This window comes from Cibotium barometz, chromosome 11 (genome assembly GCF_041138505.1).
Source record: "Cibotium barometz isolate CiBa-2024 chromosome 11, ASM4113850v1, whole genome shotgun sequence".
In the NCBI taxonomy this organism is placed as follows: Eukaryota; Viridiplantae; Streptophyta; class Polypodiopsida; order Cyatheales; family Cibotiaceae; genus Cibotium; species Cibotium barometz.
The window spans coordinates 55,172,838-55,193,092 of NC_141056.1; the positions used below are offsets into that span (position 1 = coordinate 55,172,838).

The 20,255-nt window shown below is 46.5% G+C and overlaps 1 protein-coding gene and 1 long non-coding RNA gene across 2 annotated transcripts in view; one reads left to right on the forward strand and one right to left on the reverse strand.

Annotated features, from left to right (window-relative positions):
- The window catches only part of LOC147634345 (uncharacterized), a 51,908-nt gene that overhangs the window by 12,274 nt on the left and 19,379 nt on the right, over positions 1-20,255 (reverse strand). Inside the window, exons 13-16 of the mRNA XM_086805490.1 lie at positions 4,292-4,356; positions 3,924-4,047; positions 3,603-3,665; positions 3,433-3,492 (exon numbers count right to left, since the gene is read on the reverse strand). Of these exons, the coding sequence (XP_086661616.1) occupies positions 3,433-3,492; positions 3,603-3,665; positions 3,924-4,047; positions 4,292-4,356 (312 nt within the window). The remainder of the gene's footprint in view (positions 1-3,432; positions 3,493-3,602; positions 3,666-3,923; positions 4,048-4,291; positions 4,357-20,255) is intronic.
- LOC147634346 (uncharacterized) overlaps positions 1-20,255 on the forward strand; it is a 42,583-nt gene that overhangs the window by 12,154 nt on the left and 10,174 nt on the right. The window lies entirely within an intron of this gene.

Consider the following 20,255-nt stretch of genomic DNA (forward strand, 5'->3'; position numbering starts at 1 on the left):
TCCAAATCATCCCACCGGGTCCAAAAAACCATCCTCCAAAACAACAAGCCAGCAGAATTGGCAGGGAGAGGTGCATCCTCAAAAGCATCACAAAGAGAGGCAGAGGTAGACTCCTCACAATGAGGAAGGGAAGCACGAATATAGACTGCAGTGGTAACAAAGTCCTCAAAAGCATCACAGATAGCAGAAGACTGTTCCAAAAGTAGAACCAAATCCCAAGAATCAACAACAAATAAAGGATCCATGTGAAAGGATCACACCGCAAAAGTACAAAACACCCTCCTTGTTCTGCAAATACTGCAAAGAACACAAGCTCGGACAAAATAAACTCTACTCAGGATCTCTAAAAAGATCACTGATCTCCTCCAAATAACTGTAAACTCCTGTCACAGAAGAAAGTCTCCACAGATACAACACAGCTCCCGAAACTGATCCTCAAGTGAAGTAGCTGGAGCAAGGCCCCCTCTCAGTGTAGAAAACTCCTGTGGGAAGCAAAACGTAGCCAAAACACTGCTATCCAGCAAAAAATAGCACTCCACCGCCAACAGAAGGCAAGGAACATGTAGAAACCGGGAAACCGTGTAGGCCAGGAACAAAACACAGGTATAGATGCTCCAAAATCAGCAAAACGCTGACTGAAAACTGAAATTCAGAATCCTCCTCAAGTACCAAACTGCCTCCAAAGCCACAATCCAATCAAGAAACCCCCTCTGCAAGTGATCTGTGTCCCTTGGAGAAGAAAACACAGCCAAACAAGGGCTACAAACCTGAAAATTCAGGCCAACCAGTGTCCACACCTCCTATGAGGAAAAACACTGAAGAGAAGGTACCTTCGGGTCCAACAGATGAAGCCCAAGTGAAGGTAGAGTTACCAGCAAAATGGGTTCAGAAAAACGCAGCAACCATGGCTGCAAATCTGAAAACGCAGAGGTATAAAGGGCTGAATATGGAAACGCTGAAGCCTCATATCAAGAACTGCTGCAAAGAACAACCAGGGGGTGGGAGGGATGGCACGAGATAACCAGACAGGATAGGCAAAAGGCAGCCCAGAGAGCTCCAAGATCAGGGCTGGGAAAGCAAGCCCAAACAGGCCAAAAACGCAGCCTGTTTGGGACAGCTATGTTGCTGTCCAGACCTAGAAAAAAATGCCTAAGAACCCCTGGAAGGTGCCGCCAAGATGGGCAGGTATGCTGTCCAGAAAAAACACCCCTGTCAGGCTGCCTATAGGCTACAAACTGACGCCCTGAAGAGAAGAAACTGCAGCCCACTGAAGTGGTGATGAATCAGCCCTTGAAATCTGAAACGCAAGCTTCAACTGGAGTAAAAACGCAGATCTGTCCATGGGCGGAAAAAAGCAGATATGAAGAGGTAGAGGAGGGAGCATCCAACGCTGAAAATCACCGGCGCTCTGATACCATGATAGAATGTGCAGCGGAAAAAGGGAAAGTGGAAACACAGGAGAGAGAATGAGAGAGAAAGATGGAGAGGAAACACAGGTGAGAACCTGCTCTCAATATCATCACTAAAAGGAATACATGTCCTGAGCAAGAGGGGAGAACCACGTAAGTGAGGGACTGCAGCTAGACAAGCTAGGCAAGCAATAAAATATGAGGGAGGCATGCCGGCATTCCAGCCTCTATGCGGCGCCACTTCTGCGCATCTCTCTTTTACAGTTTTGTGGATTAAGTGGCATATGTTTAAGGTTGTGGCCAATTTCAGAGCTTAATTGCATTAATGGTCAAAGAGTCTTGGCCGTGCCCGAGAAGTTACAGAAGTAAAACACCAGTAAAATGCCCAAGCCCCTATCCTATCATAAGCTGATGGACCAATGGCTACACTTAGGTAGAATCTTCTCGCATTTTGGGCTACAACCAGTTGTGAGGTGGTGTTTCATGAATTATTAAGAAGTCATCCCATCATGCGACCAAGGCTTTTTGCAACCCCTTGTGAATAATCATTTGTGCTATAGCACTATGCCATACACATTCCAAGAAATGATGTGGCTCTATTATTCTTGACTCAACTAAGATCACTATAGACGTGTGGCCCTTTCACTGAAGTCCTGGAGAGAAAATAACAGAAATCACCTCTAGGAATGTGCTCTTATATGTGCTTGAAGTCTAGTTACAATGGAGATCCACTGGGCTGAAGCACGCAGCTTTGTAGAATAATGGTTTTGCGGCTTTGTTAAGTGTCAGAGTCTTCTTGCAAAGCATATTACAATCAAGTGGTGGTGAGGAACTGGATGTATACGTACAGCAAAAGGTCCTCATGTAGATCAGTACAGCTCCATGTCAGCTTGGAACCACAAAACTTTGTTATCATCTGGGATACTCGCATGTCTCTTAAGCAGCTGCCCTTAAGTTGACTTGTTTCCCTGAGAGAGGGGACTACGAGCAGCTCAGCCCACTCAGTGTCCATTTGGGGCATGAAAGGAAAGGAGAAGGCTAGGGTTCTAGAATCTTGGGGAGATGAGTGGACGTACTATAGGACTACATATGTTGAGGGAGTGGAAGCATCATGTTAAGCTATATTGGAATTCTGTGATGGGAGCATGGAGTCTTCTGCATCAAGGTGGGCAGTAGCTTTTACTGGGGATTGACTTCTGGCCTTGTATAACTGGTAAAGTGGGATCGAAGTTCCCACCAAACTCTAGCATGTTTAAAATTTATAAGGCCTCCAATTCAATTTTTTTCGAGTAGAGAAACTACTAATCAGTCAACGAGGTTGTTCCGCCCGAAGCTCTATCCACAGGGAGCAGGGAGAGTCCAGAGCTCACTTGTAGGCAAAATATTCCGAGTGTCCATCAGCCATGGCAAGTGGGGATTGATCCGTGCTCAAGAGTTCAATCACTTGCCAACTCACCTACATGCCTCGGATATAATGCCTCCATTTACAATCAGAAGTCAATTCAAGAAGCCTAGAAGTTGGATATTTGTTTGGACACCAAAGAGAAAATTCAGCCTTCACGCAAAGAAAGATCACTTCAGGTGGTTTGGCACATACAGCGCGACAGGCCAATCACAGGTTAGAGGAATGAGCTTTAACACGTGATAGGCTGGCGGTGCATTAGACAGCACTCCAGACAGCAAGAACGAGGAAGAGAACACTAGGCAAAGGTACCGGACATAGCATGTGCCTAAGTGACATGACAATCAGCAAGGGCAGTTGGGGCTGCAGCCTTAATCTGGTCAGAGGCATCTAATGCCATTGGATATGAGCCAGTTCCTATTCCCTGACATCAACAACAACAAATTAATCGGTTGTTAGCCTATTGACAGCAACAACATGGGAAATTCTAACTGTAATTGAAGGTTACCAATGACCATGCCACTTAATTTCAGTACCTTACGTTCATTGCCTTCTTTCCTACACATTTTTTCATGGAGAGTTTTTATTTGGGTTTATTAATGACATGTGTATTTTACATACTTTATTGATCATGCGACTGATCTTGCGTAGCTGGGCATCTTCCAAGCACTCTGTTGGGTTCTGCAGACAAAAAAAGGTTTAGGCAAAACTGGTCTAATGAAAAGGATAAGCGTAAACCAGTAGATTTTAAATTCTGTTTTACAAATTGCAAGGAAAGTTGAAAAGTAAACCTTGAAAATTGCACATGAGTATGTCATTGTCTCGTCCAAGAAGAGACCAAAGAGATTATTACTCTGTACATAAATGATTGACATTGTGAACAGTTTAAATTGTCTGAAAGTAGAAAACTGCAAGCTACAATGGACTCAGCAATGTACACACACACACACACACAAACTTAACTTTGCCTAGGCCATAAACAAAATTTGGGAGCATTCGAGAGAAAGAGGACTTTGATGCTAACATACTTGAGAGACAAGGAGCTGTGCTACTTAATCATGCATGCCCTTAATGCGTAACAAATCTGCTCATTGATCTCAAAGGAAACTTACAAGATCATAGTGTGCTGCAATATTTCGTCGAGCGTTCGTTAAGGAGTTGCCTCGTAAGAAGTGCCTTATGTAAGAGCTTGCAGATCCAACAATGGCAGTGAAGAGAACTGGACTCCACCATCCTCTGAAGTATGATAAACGAGGAATCACAAAAATATGAGTGCACATTCATGACTTGGTTTTGCCGTGTTAATGAAATATAGTCTTTATATACTTGTGATAATTAAGTGCTTGAAATGTAAAGACAGATCAAGTTCCAAAAATATCAAGGGCTTGGTATTCTGTGCCAAAGAACAAATTCCAAAGACAAAGAGACGTAAACCAGCTCCATGTTTGAAGGACATGGATTCACAGTGCTAAGTGCTTACCTTCTTGATATGCGCTGTCTAGACTGTTGGTATTGATCTCTATTATCTCTGTTATCAATCAATACCTGAGAAGAGCAGTTCCACATGTCATAGTCTAGCAACACTCTTTTACACACAGGAAAAGCCCATCGCATTTTCATAGTACTGATTTTGTTCATTTATTTTCCAATGTTACAAACATTCTATATCTAGATCTACTTTCTAGATGGCTTTCAATTAATAATTCTTAGGTTCATAAAAGTATGAGAGTACACTATAGAGGTTGTTCTTGTTTCTAAAGCTAGCATCAAATTACAACAATCATCAAACCTTTTTTGCATATATACTTCTACATGTTCAGCATGACCATGGTTGCAATTATACTTATCACACATCAAACGTGATAAAGCATGAATGAGTTTGAATTTAGTAGGACCCACCAATCACACATATGTTATCGTACACACTTCGTTCTAATGCCTGTGGATTCATGGTCTACATAAAATAATAGTTCCTAAACATGTTTCAGTTTTTTGGGTAGTAGAAGATTGGGAGGTTGAATTGTAGCAAGCTGCTTATAGACTAAGGCTAGCATGATGATTTGGCTTGTTGATGTGATGGTTTGACATGAGCGTTAGAGACAGAGAGGATGCTTCACTACTTTATACTTCATGATTCTTCAGTGTGCATAGACCATGGTCAAGGCCATATTTCTTAAAGTTTATTCAAAAGCTCAGTAGAAGAGCACATAACTTTTGTGAGCATCATACAGGTTTTTTTCAAACATTTACAAACGTTTGGATGAGCAATTAAAGGAGTATGATTGCAACTATGTCGGCATCAGCTGCCTGTGCTAGAAAATACATGTTAAAATATTTTGCATCTCTTTAATGTAAGGGGAAAAGGCCTTAAGTTGGAAACCTTATTTATTTGGCTTGCGTTATTTATTAATGCATGTCGAGTTGCTTTGTGTGGGTCGTGAGACCTTGCTGGCTCCCTATTTAAAGGCCTCCCTCCCCTCACTTGTTATCATCCATCCTCAAGCACACATTGTGGCGCCTTCTTGCTGGCTATTACCGTTGTAAACCTCTTTTGCTATAATCAAAAGATCTTGTCTGCAATCTCTCACTCTACTTGTCTCTCTCTCTCTCTTCCTTTGTCTATGATTACGCCTGTGCACACTCTTAGATGGTATCGATTGCCTAAGTTCAAGGGGCTGCCTTCGGTGTTTTTGCTTCCCTCTCCTCCGGCATTTTAAAGGTGCTACGTTTTCTTCAAGGAGGTACTGTGTTTTCTTTTTTGGTGCCTCTACTTCATCAGCGAATTCCCTCTTCTTGTCTTGCGAGTCTCGCTTGGTGCCAAGGGGGCAGCAATGGAGGGTGCTTTCTTTGCGTGTTGAGCCGCCCAACAAGCTTGGACTCTCCTGCTTCTTCTCCGGCTTCCCTCCCCTCCAGTTGCATGTTTCCAATGAGTTTTGGGACTGTTTTTTTGGCAGTTGTCCAGCCCATTTCTCTCGCTTTTGAGAGGGGGCTGATTGATCCTTGTGCCTTGTTCCGTTGGAAAGTGCTAGAGAGAAGTCTTGGAGTGCTGAGATTTGCAGTTTTTGCGGCATACTTTGTTGCTGTGGATGTGGGTCCCCCCTCTACGAACAAGGAGGACAAGTTGGATGGAACCAACTATGCTCATTGGAAGCTGAATCTGTAGGTCTAGTTTTATTCATAAGGGTCTATGGGAGATTGTTCAGGGCAATGAGAAGAAGCCCTAGCGTCCTCTAACATCGAGGAGACGTTGGAACCAGGATCAGGAGGATGAATTCTATAACACGCCGAAGCTCTGGGGGTCTTCTTTCAGCCCTAAACACTACTGGAAACATGCTGATGCAAAACGCAGACATGAAGAGAGAGAGAGAGAGAGAGAGAGAGAGAGAGAGAGAGAGAGAGAGACATGCTCGAAATTCGGTATATTTCATATAGTACAAAAAGGTACTCCTAATCTACAGCCCTTGGCTGCCTTCATAAAAAGGTGAACATCACCAAAATCTATCCCTAACTAGGACCCTAAGGACCCAACTCCTAAAGAGTTGAATGGTATAACACAATGAGCACCTTGCCCTTTTATAGTCTCTAGGACTTCTTGGAGTGCTGGCCGACCAGTAGTCCGCCAACCTCCTGGACAAAATAATCATAAACTCCATAAATATAGATGCGCCTGCAGCCACCTCATCCGACAGTGCATCCTAGTCCTTCTCCAAGTCCACACTAGCTAATCTGCACTCTGTGCTCCATAATCCTGGTTCTATCTAGTTCTCATTCTCTTTATCTGGCTGCCTCTTCTAGACCAGCATCTAAGAATGTCCATGGCATCTTTCATGCACATGACATCCCCCTCTGCTAAACTTGATGACGGAATTCCAACCTGTTCTTGGATGACTGTCATCATCCCACTTCATTCCTGGAGTCCCTCTGTCATCCATCCAACTCTGGCAACCCTTTTCACCGAAAACCCGGCCCAGTCTCCAAAACCACTCTGACTCTAAATAAAATCTATGCAGTTGTTCCCTCCAATCCCCAATCCATTCTTGACCTGACTCTGAACACTGTCTTGGTCTTCATTCCTGAGAAATGAGTGTGGCACCCTCACATCACCCCTTGGAGGATAATCCTCCCTTGGGACCGTTGCCCGAGAACCTATCAGGCTCACAAGACTGCCATCCCCTCTGGCTTTGTGGAACACCACCAACAAACCTCGTGGGAGCTCTTCCCGATTCTGTGTTCCTTGCCTTGGGCTTCGTATCCGTGTACTTTCCTCTACCTTGGACCTATACACCATCATATGGGACTAATTTAGTGTTTAGCTTTGCTGAGCTTGATGCTTTGATACCAATGTAGCACACGGAAGATCTGGGGGTCTTCTTTCAGCCCTAAACACTACTGGAAACATGCTGATGCAAAACGCAAACATGAAAGAGAGAGAGAGAGAGAGAGAGAGAGAGAGAGAGAGAGAGATGCTGGAAATTCAGTATATTTCATATAGTACAAAAAGGTACTCCTAATCTACAGCCCTTGACTGCCTTCATAAAAAGGTGAACATCACCAAAATCTGTCCCTAACTGGGGCCCCTAAGGACCCAACTCCTAAAGAGTTGAATGGTATAGCACAATGAGCACCTTGGCCTTTTATAGTCTCTTGGACTTCTTGGAGTGCTGGCCGACCAGTAGTCGGCCAGCCTACTGGGCAAAATAATCATAAACTCCATAAATATAGATGCGCCTGCAGCCGCCTCAGTCGACAGCTCCTGGATCCTTATTTGGCTCAGCCGACAGCTCTGTCATGCAGCTGACAATGCATCCTAGTCCTTCTCCAAGACCATGCTAGCTAATCTGCACTCTGTGCTCCATAATCCTGGTTCTATCTAGTTCTCATTCTCTTTATCTGGTTGCCTCTTCTGGACCAGCATCTGAGAATGTCCATGGCATCTTTCATGCACATGACAAATTCCTTGCAGAATTACAAGAGGATCGTGATTCGAAGGTGCATTTGGCACTCGTGCAGGCCAACTCGAAGGTGGTCTCAGCGGTCGTGCACATCAACTTTGGTCCAAGTTGGAGGATCTCTATGCTAAAGATTCCTTAATGAGGGCAATTACTCTGCAAGGGCAATTCTACAGTCTGGTATTTTCTGCTGGTAGTTTGATGCAGTCGTTTTTAATGAAGGCCAAGGTTATCCATGACCAGTTATACTCGCAATGGGTGCTACCTTGTCCTCTGCACAATTGGCTGCACTTATCCTCCCCAAGCTCCCGTCGGAGTATAATGTGGTTTCTCGGGCTTTGAGGTGCTAGGTCACAACAAGTCAACTTGATTTTGATGACCTCAACTCCCTTCTCTTGGAAGAAGAATTCATCCTTGTCTCACAGGGTAAGTTAAATTTGTCTAGTGGTTCTGATCAGGCTCTTGCTTCTGTGCATAAGAAAGTTCAGAGGCGGTGCTACTCGCGTGGGAAGAAAGGTCATTTGTTTAAGGATTGTCGGCCCAAGAAGGACATAGCCAAAGGCAAAGACAAGTCCTCCTCATCGAAGGGCAAGGACAAGGTGACTTCGATTCGGCTTCTGACACTTCAGGTGATCCCAGGGCACTCCCTACTCAAGAGAGTCTTGGCATTGGTGTGCTTGTCTAGCCCTAACACATGACTCCCTCCATGTGCTGCTTTTCGACGAGGCTTATGGGCAGGAGAGGGGGCTGTTTTCAGCTCTTGAACAAAAGAGAGCAGATGGTAGGGAACATGGGCACTTGAGAGGATAGTGTGGGTTGCAAGTCTACATCGACAACCACTTGTTTGCAATACTGTATTCATATGCATTGGTATGGAAATCTGGTCAGAAATGCCCATGACACTATGTACTTGATTCTCCCAAGATCAATATACTTTATTTGAGGGAGGGGTCGGCCGTTCCGGCTCATTGTGTGTCTCTTGTCAATTCAGCAATTTACTTCTTGTATTTGAACAAGTGTCCATCAAATCTTAGTGTATTTAAGTGTATTGATTAGCACTGTGTTCAACCAAGTTACATTGGTATCAAAGCATACGGTTCTCTTTCACTTCTATCGTGAGAGACGATCACCGTGAACACTAACTATCTCTATGGACAGCCATACAATGAATGTTGGAGATGCTAATACAAGAGGCAGGGACGATGAAATGCATGCCTCCAATGCTTTACACAATGAGCAAACTCATGTGGTGCACAATAGGGAACATGAATATGTGGGACAGCTGTCCCGTGGCAAAGAGAAGATGCAGGAAGAAGAGTCCATAGTCTTGAGGGCTGAACTTACTCGTATGCAGGCTCTTCTCCATGCACAAGAAGAAGAATTGAATCTCTACCACCGCGAGGATCCATTGATACATGACTATTTGAAGGCCAAGAAAGCTGAATCTTATATAGATCATGCAATGGCAATGATTGCTCAAGAGTTGCACATGCAACCAAGGGATGCAGCGCGTGCATACTTGGCTCGTACCGAGGATGCCTATGCAGAAAAGGCAACCATCCCACATGTCTTGGAATCCCCACAAGTGCCCGAACAAGAACTTATGTCTAAGAGGATGAATCTCCATGCTATGGGAGAGGAACAATCAGTGACTTCACGCCATGCAAGAATACCTTATGTAGCCCGTGAAGGATACAATGTTCATGGCAGTGGTCAAAATGTATGTCAAATGCCATTGCCGGCTGAAAATGTGCATGCACAACACATGCATCATGGGCTGCAATTTTCTGTTGGTGCAAGTATTCCGCGTATCTCTCATGCCACTCATGCCTTCGAGTGTGCTCGTGAGGGAGAAGTCATGGCTGAAAATGTATCAATGCATGTTGAGGGACCAGCCATGCCTCATGCTTACAGGGCACATGTATCTATGCCTTATGCATCACCTTTTGGTCCAAAAATGATGCCAGTCACCTCACAGGGGCTGTCCCAATGGACAAACATGGGGGAAAACATGTTGAGATGCACACACATGCATCAAAGTCTCGTGACTTCAAAGCCGGAGACAAATCTGTGATGTTTGACACATATCATGGGAAATATGATGCATCAAAGGCACTTGCTTTTATTGCCCGGTTTGATATTGCTTTTAGTGATGAGGATTTCACTCATAAATCCATGATCCGGCATGTAAGCATGTTCATGAAAAGCACTGCTGCCCATTGGTGGCTCACGAAGAAGCTCTCACCGAATCCTGTTAGATCATGGGAAGAGTTCAAGGAGAGGTTCTATGCTCAATTCTTGCCTCCCAATGCATTGAATGTGATAACAATGAAGTGGGATTGGGTAAAGCAAAATGAGGGAGAATCGGTAAATGCATATGTACAAAAGTTTTGGAAAGTGCTTTTGGAGGTGTCTCCATTTATGCATGTCACCGAGACGGAAAGGAAGAGAAGGTGTCAATCGGGATTGCAACTCGTATACAAAGCAGGACTACAAATGTATCCTGGTCATACCTTACACCAATTAATCGCAGCCGCCACCGCCACCAAGCAATTGGAACTCAAACTGAGTCGATCCAATAAGGCTAAACCCTCATTTCAAGGCAAAGAGAGGGCTGTCCAAAACCTAAAAAATGACGGACAGCCACCTAAAAAGGACCAAAACCAAGATAAAAATGGTCCAAAGGCTCAAAATAACACTACCAAGAAGCGTCCCTTCAAACTGAGAGACTATGGTCTCACTCCGGAACAAAAAAAGCAATATATGAGTAAGGGGAAATGCTTTACTTGTGGTAGCACCCACCATATTGCAAAGGCATGCCCAAACAAGAAGAAGCGTGATAATGCAAATGCATCAAAGCCTAATGTGAATATGGTTCCGGATGTGCAGGGCAACACTTCACATGATAGCAAAGATAGGGTTGTATGTAAAGCTTGGGGACAGCTCAAAGATCAGCCCGCTTTGTTCATGTTTGATGATTGTGCATCTGAAAATTTTATATCCACACAGATGCCAGCTGCTTTGGGTATTGAAGTGGAGGACATGGGTCCTCAAATTGAAGCAGGGGCTGCCTTTGTTGGTAGAGAAGTGCAGGTCATGGCTATTTTTGGCAAGTTGCGCATACACATTTAAGGCTATGTAGATCATGAGGATTTTCTTGTGGCGCCTTTGAATGGATGTGATGTATTGCTTGGAAAGCCTTAGCATACACGTATTGATCCGTGCAAGGCTTACAAGACCAACACGATCACCTTCATGCATAAAGGCCGAGAACATGTAATTGATGCTGGTGAGGAGGGTGATACCATTCCCCTTGTATCTCATGTAGAAAGTAATGAAAAAGAGTGTTTTTGCATACTTGATTTTTGTACGAGATTATGTTCAAAAGAAGGATGGATCCTTTCGTATGTGTGTGGATTATAGAGCTTTGAATAAGCTTACCATCAAGAATCGGTTTCCAATTCCACGCATAGACGACATCCTTGACAAGTTGGATGGATCAGCATGCTTTAGCCGAATTGATCTCAAGAGTGGGTATCATCAAGTGCGTGTAGTGTCTGAGGATGTACACAAAGCTGCTTTCAGGACAGCATTTGGGCTTTATGAGTATCTTGTTATGCCTTTTGGTCTTACAAATGCCCCGGCTACATTCAATAGAATGATGGATCGCATATTCCGTGGGTACAGGAAATTTACAGGTATCTTCTTTAATGACATCCTAGTCTTCTCGAAGACCAAAGAAGAGCATAAAGCTCATTTGGCTAAACTCTTCATAAATGCAAAGAAGAGTGAGTTCTTCTTGTCAGAGATACATTATCTTGGGCATATTGTGTCCAAAGATGGAGTGCGGATGGATCCTGCAAAGATTGATGCAATTCGGAATTGGCCCGAATTGAGTTCGGTGCATGAGATCCGTAGTTTTCTTGGATTATGCTCTTACTACCGCAGGTTCATTCGGCACTTTGCATGGATTGCTTCTCCTTTACATGATTTGACAAAGAAGAAGTCCGTGTTCAAATGGACTAATGTAGAGATAGATGCATTCCTCAAATTGAAAGATGCAACTACTCATGGTCCAGTGTTGATCATTCCGGATTTGCAAAAGCCTTTTTGTGTGGAATGTGATGCATCTGAAAATTGCATAGGAGCTGTCCTTAATCAAGAGAGACATGCCGTGGCTTATGAGAGCCGTAGATTGCATGATGCAGAGCTATTTCTTGGCATTTATGAGAAAGAGCTCTTGGCTGTAATTCATGCACTTACTATATGGACACATTACCTTCTTGGGACTGATTTCACTATGAAGACAGATCACCAGAGTTTGAGGTATTTTCTTACTCAAACTAAGTTGTCAAAGAAGCATATGAGGATGGCCAATTTCCTCTCTATGTTTCATTTTCAGATCTTGCACACCCCGGAAAAGAAGAATGTAGTGGCCAATGCCTTGTCACGAAAGCCGTATGTAGCAGCTATCTCGGTTGCCTCTCATGGGGACTTGTCTACCATGCGTGATTTGTATCATACGGATGCTGATTTTGCCACTATTTGGGCTGATTTGATGGCTGGTCATGCACATGCCTCATATGTGATCAAAGAGGGTTATCTCATGAAAGATAATTGCCTATGTGTAGTGTCTAACATGAGGCAAAAGGTTTTGGATGAGTGCCATGCTCCTCCATATACTGGTCATAGAGGCATAATGTGCCTACTACGCACATGATTGAGCGGTATTTCTTTTGGCCAAGTATGCGGAAGGACATAGAGGCACATGTACGTGCATGTATCACCTGTCAAAAGGTCAAATTTGATAGGCAAAAGGCACCAGGTTTGCTTCAGCCATTGCCTATTCCCACGCAACCATGGGAAAGTATTACAATGGATTTCATTATGGACTTGCCACGTACCCAACAGAGTAATGAAGCAATTTGGACAATTGTGGACAGGTTTAGCAAGCAAGCTCATTTCTTTCCGGTCAAAAAGACCATCAAAGTTGAGCATATGGTTAAAATATATCTTGCACAAGTGTTCAAACATCATGGAATGCCGAAGTCCATTGTGGGGGATAGAGATCCCAGGACTACAAGTCTCTTTTGGTGGGCCTTATTTGATAATATGGGCACCAAATTGGACTTCTCATCAGCTTATCACCCTCAAACGGATGGACAAAGTGAGGCTGCAAATTCAGCCGTGTTGGATCTCTTGAAATGTTATGTGGCGGATCACAAGTCTTCTTGGGAGAAGTACTTACCGCTTGTGGAATTTGCATACAACAACATGGTGCATGCATCTACGGGAAAGGCCCCGTTTGAGATTGTTTATGGTAAGGTGGCTTTGCCACCCATCCTTCGCACTAAGGATGAGATATTTGCAGCTGATGAGTATGTAAGAGACTTGGATATTGCTTTTGCTCAGGTGCGGACAGCCATTGCAAGGTCACAAGACAAGCATAAAAAGGCTGCCGACAAGCATAGAAGGCAATTGGATGTTAAGGAGAATGATTGGGTATTGCTGAAATTTGAGAAAGCAAGACTTGCAAAGAGGCCTGGCAAAGAGGGTGCATATCCTAAGCTTGCAACCAGGTACTATGGGCCTTTTCGAGTGATTGAGAAGATCAATGAAGTGGCTTTCAGATTGGCATTACCTAGTCATTGGCACATACACAATGCTTTTCATGTGAGTCTCCTTCGCAAGTATGTAGGGCCAGAGCCCAATGAATTTCAGTTTACGGACAACTGTTTAGAAGCCGGTGGGGATGTCACCATTTGGCCACCCAATTGGTCCACCCGTGCTTTCTTATCATGTATGTACATTGGACTGGTGTCCATGGCAGTTGTTTATGCCGGGGATTGATGCCACTCATGTGATATTGTAGACTTGGATTTCCGTTGGGACTTGTGCCTCCGTGTACATGCCCGGAAATGCTTGGTGGATTGGTGTTCCATTGGGTCTGGTACCTCATCTACTTGCCAGGAGCACGTCTAATTTGGTATAGTCTCATGAACGGGGATTGTCCATACCAACGCTGCATTGCATAGCATCTTTATGTGCTTGCATGCAATTGAAATTGCATGCTGTTTTCATGCTTGCTTGACCAATGTGTAGTTCCAGGTAAGGGGACGCCCGCCCGTGAACCGTGCATGTAAAACTGTCTGCTGACATGGTTGTGTGGCATGTGAACAGATGGTAAGTATTACCCAATCTAGGCTCAAATAGCCCTTAGGACTTGGGCCAATATTTATAAGTGAGTGCATTCCCACTTCATTAAAGTTTGGGCATCCAAAAGTCACTTATAAATTATGACCGCTTCCAAGTTCACACTCACTGAAGTCCCGAGACGGACAAGACTCAATGTCCAGGACCTGATCCTCCCCTTTTACTCATAAATGGGCATCTCCCCATGTCCCTTCACCTGATTGGACCCCAATTCACTTACTTATTAAGAGAAAATTCGTGTTTTCTCTTCATGAAGATTTTTGGAGACTGAAAACTCTGTTTTTCCACCGTTTCTCTCAATTTCCAAGCTCTCCATAGCCATACCCAACTTGCTAGGGTGTTTTCCAAGCTTCCAAGAGTGTTTCCAAGTGCTAATCACTCACCTACTCACTCCCAATGACTAAAATTCAACAAAACAGCTCTCATTTTTGCTGTAATTTCTGGTCTTTTTTACTAAAAACCCTAATTTCAGCCTTCCTTTCTCAAGTTGAACCATAGGGGAAGCTTTCCCAAGGATCCCTTCATCCTCTTGAAGACTTTTGTCGCGAAGAAAGACGACAAATCAAAGATCTCAACACTCCAAGGACTTCCATCGCGAAGACTTCCGCTGTTATCGACTCTACTTGCTATTGGTAAGCTTTTATGCTTAAATATGGGAGCAAGTAGCAGGAGGGAGGAACCGGATTACAAGATCACATACCCTGTGTAGTGTTCTCTTGTCCTACGGGATTGGTGCTACCATGTGTTGGTGGAACAATAGAGAGCAGATGGTAGGGAACATGGGCACTTGAGAGGGTAGTGTGGGTTGCAAGTCTACATCGACAACTACTTGTTTGCAATACTGTATTCATATGCATTGGTATGGAAATCTCGTCAGAAATGCCCATGACACTATGTACTTAATTCTCCCAAGATCAATATACTTTATTTGAGGGAGGGGTCGGCCGTTCCGGCTCATTGTGTGTCTCTTGTCAATTCAGCAATTTACTTCTTGTATTTGAACAAGTGTCCATCAAATCTTAGTGTATTTAAGTGTATTGATTAGCATTGTGTTCAACCAAGTTACACTCCCCTCACTTATTTATCATCCATCCTCAAGCACACATTGTGGCACCTTCTTGGTAGCTATTACCATTGTAAACCTCTTTTGCTATAATCAAGTGATCTTGTCTGCTCTCTCTCTCTCTCTCTCTCTCTCTCTCTCTCTCTATGCTTCCGCCTACGCACACTCTAACAATACATTGATGTTGACTACATTCCTCAAGAAAAGAAGACTGTTTTGGCCTTTAGAAAGCAACACCATTACAGTCACCTCCACACCACACTCACCTCTCAGTCACAAGCCTAAGCTCAAGCAGAAGCTGACAAAGGAGGGCAGAGAGCCCCTTGCACATCGTAACTAACTCGCAAAAAAGTGGAGTGAGAGGAACATGCTTTAATACAATTTCCAGAAAATAGATCCAACTGTGCTACCGAGGATCAGGAGTGTCCAGTCTTTTACAAGTATGAGGACCAAAGTTGCATGGCTTTCTACTTGTATGAGATCTGTGGGCATAAAGAAAGACCCTTACAACATCATATGTGCGAAGGGAAAGACATTGCCAAGGGCCCAACCTCTCATGTAATCAAGGACATTAGACATATACATACAAATCTTTTGGTTTAAAGCTCTCCAAAGTTAACCGTAGGAAACGAAGACCACGCCGAAGATATAAAGGGTATGGGCAGTTAAGAAGAGCAAGTGCAGATATCTTCTCGGCCCTAGCTTGATGTCATAATGGCAAGACTGAAGTAAGCATTGCTTTGAGCAATCAACTAGAAAAGGTGAAGCAGACATGGAGCATTAGACAATGTGGAGCACCACTGATGAAAGGAAGAGGAGAAGAAGAGCGCATGGCCAAGGTATGTGCACATAGGGAAGAAGGGTGATGAATGCACAAAAACGAGGCAAGAGGGCAAAAAATGCCATGCAGCACTAGGCAGAGGTTAGCAAAGAAAGACATGACATCTGCTGTTGGGTTGCCTTTTAGACCCGCAGCCACAGGGTAGAGGCTTGTGAAGACAACACGGGAAAGAAAAGCACAAATTTAGGCTTGGTTTGAAGGATAGAGCTCAAGTCTCTTATGTCAGAGGTGGTGGGCTCAGCCACATCTTTGGGTTCATGATATTTCTTTAAGCTTGTGGATTTTGTATCACGTGCACTCCACACTTGGGTGCCTTGTGTTCCTGTGGACAAACTAATCATTGTTATTCGCAGATTTGGGCTAGTGATGTGCATATTGTGCCCCAATGTGGCAGGTTGGGCAGCCTAAAACCAGGTTGGGCATCAGTGTCAGCGTTAGCTGGTTGAGCAGGCCCACGAGTCAGAAAGAAGTGCAATTGTGTCCTTTAATAAGCCCAGACCTCCCTACTTCCTCAAGGGCAGGTCACCAAGCATGAGTAGGTGCATCTAGGAGATTCAAAGACCAAGACATCAAGACTTCAATTCAGCAGAGGACACCATGGCCCCTCGCTTGGGTCTTGATCCCTGGAGAATCCTCCCTATGAGGGATGTGCATTTATGAGCACTTATATAGGGCCGTGGCTATAAATAAAGCAAGAAAGCAGACTTCTGATTAAAGAAGCCCTATCATGCCATCAAGTCAGACATCCTCCCTGATTGGCAAGACTCTTTTACACAGTCCTTTCCCCCCGGAGTGGTTAGGCTCCGAGAATTTCAGCAGTGGACCTCTGCAGCAGGCGAGGATTATTGGTTTCCAATCACCAGTTTCATGTTGACCCTCCTCTGGCCAAGCTGGCCCATGACATATCTTGGCGACTTTGGCTCTGGGAGAGCTAACCTGTGACATGCATCCATTGACACTTGTCTAGTGGGACCAAGGCGAGTGAGAGTGGCAAGATCCTTTCAGCCTGGAAAGTCTGACCACCCCCTTTTTTCACTACCTGGCAAGGATGGGTTGGATGATCCACATTCATGAGATCCGTGGCTCAGCTCACTCGTCCTCCCACAGCATCTCCCCCCACTTCCTCAGAGATTTTTGGAAGCGCTTTGAGACAACTATCGGCCAAGGAAGATCACAATCGACCATTGGTGCCTCGGAGGGGATTGCAACATGCTGGAGGATGCAGAGGACAGGATGGGGGGCAGCCAGGAGACCATTCATGGGCCGGAGCTAGCTGCCTGGGAGGAACTAGTGCTTCAGGTGAGAGGCCAGGATCCGTGGACTCTCCCGGAGTTTGGCAGGTTGCAGGGGAGCCTATCTTTCTCGCGCTCGGATAGACGGGCCACAGGGGTTAATCTATCCCGCATCGACAGGTTTTACATTGATGAGTGGGCCTGTGATAGAGGTGGCACAGTGGGCATACTTGCAGGCTCCTCGTTTTCAGATCACTATCCAGTGCTTCTCCAGATCGAGGACCCCACGAGAGGAGAGCAGGGCCAGAGCGTCCGGATTCCAGATTGTCTCATAGAGGAGCCCGAGATTGCGATCAGAGTTGAGCAGGTCTGGCAGGAGCTGCAGTTCAGGAGAGGATCGGCAGCCAGCGACCTTGCCAGTGGCTTGCAGGAGATTAGCCAGATGCTCAGACAGGCTGCCTTGGACCGGCTGGAGGCTTTCAGAGAGCAGGAGAGGAGCCTACGGAGGAGTCTAGCGTCCCTCCAGAGACTCCAGGAGAGGGATCCTACGAGCCCTTGGATCTCAGAGCAGATGGAGTCAGCTCGCACGGAGATCAGATCCATCGAGGAGAGGAGGGGAGGGTGGAGTTCCGATTCCATGCTCGGGCTTCTTTTTGGACACAGGCTGGGGACAGAGTGACTCGAGATTTCTTTGAGGCGACAGGGCCTCGCTTCAGACGAGAGGGTCTCAGGCGTCTCCGGCAGGCTGATGGCCAGGTTGTGGTGGATCCCCCCAGGGTTCGGGCTATAGCCACAGATTTTTATAGGGACCTTCTCTCTGCTGAGCCAACAGATGACAGGGTGAGAGAGGCCCGGGAGGCAGTCTGGAGCTTCACGAGACCGGTTGTGCCGGCCCATTTACAGCACTCCCTTCTCTCTCCCTTCTCGGATACGGAACTGGAGGAGGCTCTTCAGGCATTACCTCGGGGCAAATGCCCAGGAGAGGACGGTCTTTCGGTGGCTTTCTTCCAGAGGTACTGGGGCCTCTTACACAGGGGCTTCAGATTGGCATTCCAGGAGATTATGGAGTCAGGAGTCATGCCGGACAGCATGGCTGAGGGTTTGATCCACTTGATCCCCAAAGAGGGAGGAGACAGACTGGAGATTAGACAGTGGAGACCGATCACCTTGCTAGGCACGGCTTACAAGGTCCTAGCTAAGGCGATCAGCAGGCGGCTTCAGCCTCACCTTCCGGACATCATCCACTCCACGCAGACTGGCTTCATCCAGGATAGGAGCATTCTGGATAACATTTTCTCCTTCTGGGAGGCTACGGCTCTGGCTAGATTTCGACAGGAGGATCTGGCAGTGCTCCTTCTCGACTTCGAGAAGGCATATGATCGGGTGGACTGGGCCTTCTTGGAAGGCACTATGGAGAGGATGGGCTTCCCCCCTCAGTGGATCCGTGGGGTCTCTGCACTTTACTCATCGGCTCATATCCAGGTGCTGATACAGGGCGTGCGCGGAGAGAGGTTCCAGCTCTCGCGCTCGGTGCGGCAGGGGTGTCCCTTAGCGCCCTTTCTTTTTCTTTTTGTGGCGGAGGCCATGAGCACTTTTTTGACGGCACAGGATACAGGTTTGCGGGGCCTCCAGCTTCCCATCCGTACCTCGGAGGAGCTCCTAGACTCGGAGTTTGCGGATGACACTGCTGTCTATCTTCAGGGAGGTGAGGAGAACCTCCGCCGCTTCGCCTTAGCCATGGACAGGTTTTGCAGAGCTTCGGGCGCTTTGATCAACTGGCACAAGTCGTGTGGGCTGTGGGTCAGCTCTATGCCCCCCCCGACTTGGAGGCCAGTTGACGGTTTTCAGTGGCTGCCCCCTGGCACTACAGTGCGTTATTTGGGATGTTATGTGGGCATTGACATATCTCCGGAGCAGCAGATAGCCCCCCTTCTTCTGAGCATTCGGAAGAAGCTTCTGTATTGGAGTACCGCTCGTTTATCTCTGGCTGGCCGAGTAGTTGTGGCCAACCAGGTTCTGCTTGCTACTATGTGGTACATCACTTCCTGCTGGGCCTTCTCTCGGGCATGCATTGGCCAGGTGCAGCGGCTCATCAGGAACTTTCTTTGGTCCGGTGGCGACGGGCGGCCCGCCAGGGCCAAGGTGGCATGGGCGGTGATTACTCAGCCGAGGGAGAGAGGCGGCCTGGGCATTGTTGATCCTATTTGCCAAAGCCGAGCATTGCTTGGCAAGTTGGTAGTTCGTGGCCTCCTGCCAGGCGCTGAGCCGTGGAAGGAGTTTCTTGTTTCCAGGATGCTCAGCCGCACCCCTTCTCTTAGCGGCCCCTGGACCCCCAGCATTAGGTGGATCTTTACAGAGCAGCGATCCAGAGGAGTGGGCCTTGGCTTCGAGGAGCGTTTTGCAGCTAGCCTTCTGAGGGCCTGGTCGCATCTGAGGCCGTCACTCTTCCAGACTCCTCCGGGCACCGATGAGGAGCGCCTGAGGCAGCCATTGATCTGGAACCCCTTGATTCGACTTCCCAGTGGCCATATGGTTGGATCGCGGTCTCACGTGTCGTGGGGCCCTTTGAGCTCCGGCCCAGCCCAGTCCCTAGACGACTGGATATGTTTCCAGCAGCTGCCTCTAGAGGCTCAGGAGAGGAGACTCAGTGGGATGAGGGGCAGAGAGTTGATGAGACAGGACATTGAGGCGGCCATCCCCCGGGAGTGGCGGACCCCAGTACAGGACCCTCCACCTCCACAGTGGATGGGTGTCTTTACTCGGCATGAGATCCTTCTAGCGGTCTGCGGCACAGCGGAGAGAGTCGCCCCACTCACTTTCGAGGTGGGAGAGGGTGGCCAGCTTCAGAGGACACGACTAGATTTGGATGGGCTCCAGGGTTGTATTCTTTAGAGGGTGCGGGTGGTCGGCTTTCATCAGAGACAGTGGCATGTAGACCCCTCACCGGCCTCGATAGGGGAGGACTGTTCTTGGAGATTATGGGCTTGGGACAGCAGGCCTCTTATTCGCCTTCAGTGGGATCCAGGTGAGTGGTTTTGGCGAGATCCCTACTTGGCCCCTACCAGCCCAGGCATCCCCTTTTTTCAGTACACAGCGAGGCTGGGGCGGCGGATTCAGAGGCACAGGATAGCGAGCACCCCGGCGGC